The 4,354-nt window shown below is 57.3% G+C and overlaps 1 protein-coding gene across 1 annotated transcript in view; it reads left to right on the top strand.

Annotated features, from left to right (window-relative positions):
• Positions 1-2,375: 2,375 nt before the first annotated feature.
• Positions 2,376-4,354, top strand: part of LOC108571836 — a 14,144-nt gene continuing 12,165 nt past the window's right edge. The window contains exons 1-2 of the mRNA XM_017933980.1: positions 2,376-3,338; positions 3,786-4,354. Of these exons, the coding sequence (XP_017789469.1) occupies positions 2,376-3,338; positions 3,786-4,354 (1,532 nt within the window). The remainder of the gene's footprint in view (positions 3,339-3,785) is intronic.

Raw genomic sequence — 4,354 nt, 5'->3', positions numbered from 1 at the left:
GTGGCTGGTTCACGCAAGAATTTCTTTAGGATGTTGTGTACAGGGTGTCGTGTTAACCGATAAAAGCGAAATGGGAAACGCGCGCTCGTATCGATAACTGGCCACCTAGATGAGTGGTTGGATGGTACAGGATAAAAAGCACGCGCGTGCGACCCTTTTTTTCACGATTCGACCGACTGAGTCGACGCGGCGCAACGCGATTTCGAAGGTGCGCCACCGTCGAGACGGTACGGTGCCACGAGGAGCAACTTACGAGTTGGTCGAAATTGCTTACGGGAAGGACGTCTCTATTTCGCCGTGGTAATCTACGATTCTAGCTACGCAGAGTGCGAGACGTACCGATCGGAGAGTTGGACGCGTGATCCGTCCTAGTTTTGTGCCTCGTCGTTTAGTGGTTTCGCGTATCGAAACGGGCCAAGTGGAATCGTCGAGTTTGCGAAAACGATAGTTGCTGGATTCGGAAGGAAAGAAAGGAGGGAAGGAGGAAACTAGCGTTTACGTTGAACGTGTAGAACGAGAAGAGGAGAGAAGAGAGGTTGGTAGAGAGGAAACGAGATATAAATTGGTGCGTGGTTAAGAAGAAGGCGACATTCAACGATCTTATCATACTCTATCGTACAGTTTCCATCGTCACGGTGTAGAGGAGCCGTGCGCGCGCCCAACCGCGCGCGCGCGCGCGTGCTCTGACGCGCGGATCCTGGTGCGCGCTACCATCTGTCAAGGGTAGTCCCATAACCTCACTTTTCCTCTGCCTCGGAAGGGAATCCTGTGCGGGCTGTATTTGAACTAGAATCGGAAGCGTGAAGAAACAGGGAGAGAGAGAGAGAAATAAAGAAAGAACGAGGAGGAGGAGGAGGATTATCCGGTAAAGAAGATACAAAAGTGTCGGGGAGAGTTTTCTACAACGAGTGCAACGAGGTCAACCGAGTGTGAGAGAGATTAGGTAAGAGTGTGGAAAGGTGGGTACTGCACGGGGTGTGTCCATGAAGTCGAGAGAATGGCAAGGAGCAAGCGAAGCGACGTCGGTGCCGCCGCGTAGGCTCTCAACGTGGTCGTTGGCGCGGTGGGACGCGTTGCCGTGTCACCGGCGTGCGTGATCATCGGCAGCGAACGAAGGGGGAGGTAGGAGGAGGAAAAGGGAGAGAAGCCGGGCGTTTAGGATGCAGCATGAACCTCGGTGTCCCGTATCGGGAGCTGGTGAGCCTCGGAAGGGGGACTACGGTGTCCAGGTGCTTTCGCCGGTCGAGAGATCGCAGGTCTCCGTCGTCCTCGAGACGGGCAGCGTCGCCGGCGTGCTTGTGGTCGCCGGTGCCGTCACCGTCGCCGTCGCCGGCGCAGCAGCAGCAGCAGCAGCAGCGGCAACAACAACAACAGCAGCAACAGCAGCGGTTCTCCTCGTGTTCGCGATCATCAGCGTATCGCTGGTCATTCTGGCGGAGAGCTGCCGTTACCGACGACGTGGTTACAGTGCTGCAGGGCCATCGGAAGTGGCGGCCGCCTGGAAAAGCGAGCAGATCGCAAGAGAGAGCGAGGTCCGGTATCGGAAGCTCGAAGGGGGTGTGCGACACGAGGAGGTGCTGGTGCGTGGAGCGTGCGGTCACGCCGTTGTTGTTGTTGCCACTACTGTCGTTGTCGCGCGAGCTCGTGTTCGGCCGTGTCACCGTTACCGTTACCGTCGCGTACGCGTACGCGCGCTTCCAGCTGGCCGTTGGCGCGGCCGTCGCGTCGATCTTCGCCGCGGATCGTCGAGATCGTCGGGGAGGCCGCCTGCTCCAGGGGGACTTCTAAGGGCCCCGCCGACCCGGGCCGCTCGGACAGCTGTCACCTGGCTATCGGCTCCGGGATACCTACGAGCGGGGCTGACACCATTCACGAGTCGTCTCGAATACAAGATCGTCTCGATCGTCTGCGGCAAATATTCGCCGCACTTGTTGTTCTTCTTTACCGCACGAAAACTCCAGCGTTCGTGTATCGAGTGTCGGAGCAAGGTCCCCCGTTGCTGGTACCGAGCAGATGTAAATTCGCCGAGAAATCTACCAATTCGTTGGAGATTCGGCAAATTAGAGAGGTTGCCGAGGGAACGGAAAGGAGAAGAATCGAGAGGCATACGCGCGAAGCGCGAAACAGCCTCGTTCCTCGGTGGCAGCGATGCGGGGCCCTTTGCAGCCAAACGACCAGTATACACGCGATCGCTACAGGGATTATCACCCAGGCGAATTCGATACCGCGAGTCTGGATCATCCTCGGCACCGATATCAACGGAGAGGCATTGTCGCGGACGAAACGGAAGAGGTTGGGCCGCGTCGCGACTCTGTGGCGTGGATCGTCGACGAGGACGAACCACCGGGGACGCTAGCGTTCCCCAGCTCGTGTCCATGCGGTTCGATCCGCCCGGATTCACGGGACCATCTACATCGTACGATTACGATAGAAGAAACGGGAACGACGATCGTCGTTTGTCTTGGAGCAGCAGCAGCAGCAGCACCACCACCACCACCGCCACCACCTCCACCACCACCAGCACCAGCACCAGCACCAGCAGCCCTTCGTTTCAATTCGATCCGAGCCCGCGAATTACTTTCCTCCGCCTACGAACTTCGGTGGACGAGCTCTCGGCTACGAGCAATTTTCCGTCTCGTGGGGGATCGTCGCGTGACAGTCATTGGCCTTACCACCATCGTTACGATTCTACCGGTGTTATCGCATCGTTGGCTCGATCCGAAACTAGAAACGCCACTGCCTTTCACGTCTCTTACGACTCGTTTTACCGCAGCGCAGGAGTGCGCAAGCTCGCGAATATTTTGGAGAAAAAACGGCGGACTTTGCGATTTCGTCGCTGTAACTTTGGTGATGCTCGTGTTCGCCGAGGGAACAACGACGACGACGACGACGACGACGGGAGGACTTATGCCAGAACCTGGAGACCGCGAACAAGATGGAAGGGAGACGATCGTGGTTGCGGCAATTTCCACGAGGAAGAGGAGAAGGAGGAGGCGAACGTTCCTTTCGTCGATGCATTTGCTGCTTACACTGCCTATAATGACGAGAAGGATAAAAGGTATCGCGATATCGGTGATTCACGTACCGCTTTGTCTCGTGAGATCGGGAACGTTCGCGACGACCGAGTGGAGAAAGAAAAGGGAGAAGAGGGGGACGGTATTCGTGACGAGGAGAGGTACGAGAGCCATTACTACACTGCCCGGTTCCAGGAGCCGATCACCAACGAAAGTTGCGAGAACGAGACGAAACTCTGGACGAATGGACCAACGAAACTGTCGAATTGGTGCGGCCGAAAGTACGGATTGCTGTTCATCTTGTATCTATTGGCTTGGCCGCTGGTATGTTCGACGAATCCCTCCGGACAGTTTGCCCCCGGTTTCATCCATAATCCATCCCTCGGCCGTGCCGAGGACCTATCACAGCACAACGCCACGATGCAAACTTCATCGTCGTCGTCGTCGTCGTCGTCGTCGTCGTCATCGTCGTCGTCGTCGTCGTCGTCGTCGTCGTCGTCGTCGTCGTCGTCGTCGTCGTCGTCGTCGTCGTCGTCGTCGTCGTCGTCGTCGTCGTCGTCGTCGTCGTCGTCGTCGTCGTCGTCGTCGTCGTCGTCGTCGTCGTCGTCGTCGTCGTCGTCGTCGTCGTCGTCGTCGTCGTCGTCGTCGTCGTCGTCGTCGTCGTCGTCGTCGTCGTCGTCGTCCTCGTCCTCGTCGTCGTCGTCGTCGTCGTCGTCGTCCTCGTCCTTGTCCTCGTCCTTGTCGTCATTATCTTCGTCGTTTTCGTCATCTTCGTCGTTGTCGCCGTCGTCGTCGTCCTCTTCGAGTGTCGCGCACGAACGTGAACAGCTGCAAAAGCAAAGGGAACATTACCGGGAATTGGAAGCGGAGCAAGATGTGGAGGTGCGCTCGGAAAGGCTCGAGGATAACAACGGGCATCGTCGTCGTCGTCGTCGTCGCGGCCACGAAGAGCAACAGCAGCAGCAGCAGCGGGAGAAACAGGGTCGGGAAGAACGAGAAGTGGAAGGTAGCGTCGAGTCCGAAAGGACGCATCCTTACAACGAATACAGCTGGGAGGTGAACCAAATAAATCCTTGGCTATCGGCCTGTGATCTGGCGGGTCCAGCTCCGGCCGATCTTCAAGGTAGTTGCGGTCCACCGGAAGTACCGAAGAATTGCCCGATCCCCTGTACGGCTAGTTCGAACGGAAAGGACGACGGCGACGAGGACGACACGGTGTTTCTCGAGGTGATCGAGAAGGTCGAGGTCATGGAGATAAATTACTATTGGTCGGCCAGCGAAGAGAAGAAGCCGGAATCGGGACGGTTCGGCTCGAGTTCGACAAAGTCCGCGGCAGCGGT

This window comes from Habropoda laboriosa, unplaced genomic scaffold (assembly GCF_001263275.1).
Source record: "Habropoda laboriosa isolate 0110345459 unplaced genomic scaffold, ASM126327v1 scaffold34, whole genome shotgun sequence".
Taxonomy (NCBI): domain Eukaryota; kingdom Metazoa; phylum Arthropoda; class Insecta; order Hymenoptera; family Apidae; genus Habropoda; species Habropoda laboriosa.
This window is presented reverse-complemented; position numbering and strand designations above follow the sequence as displayed.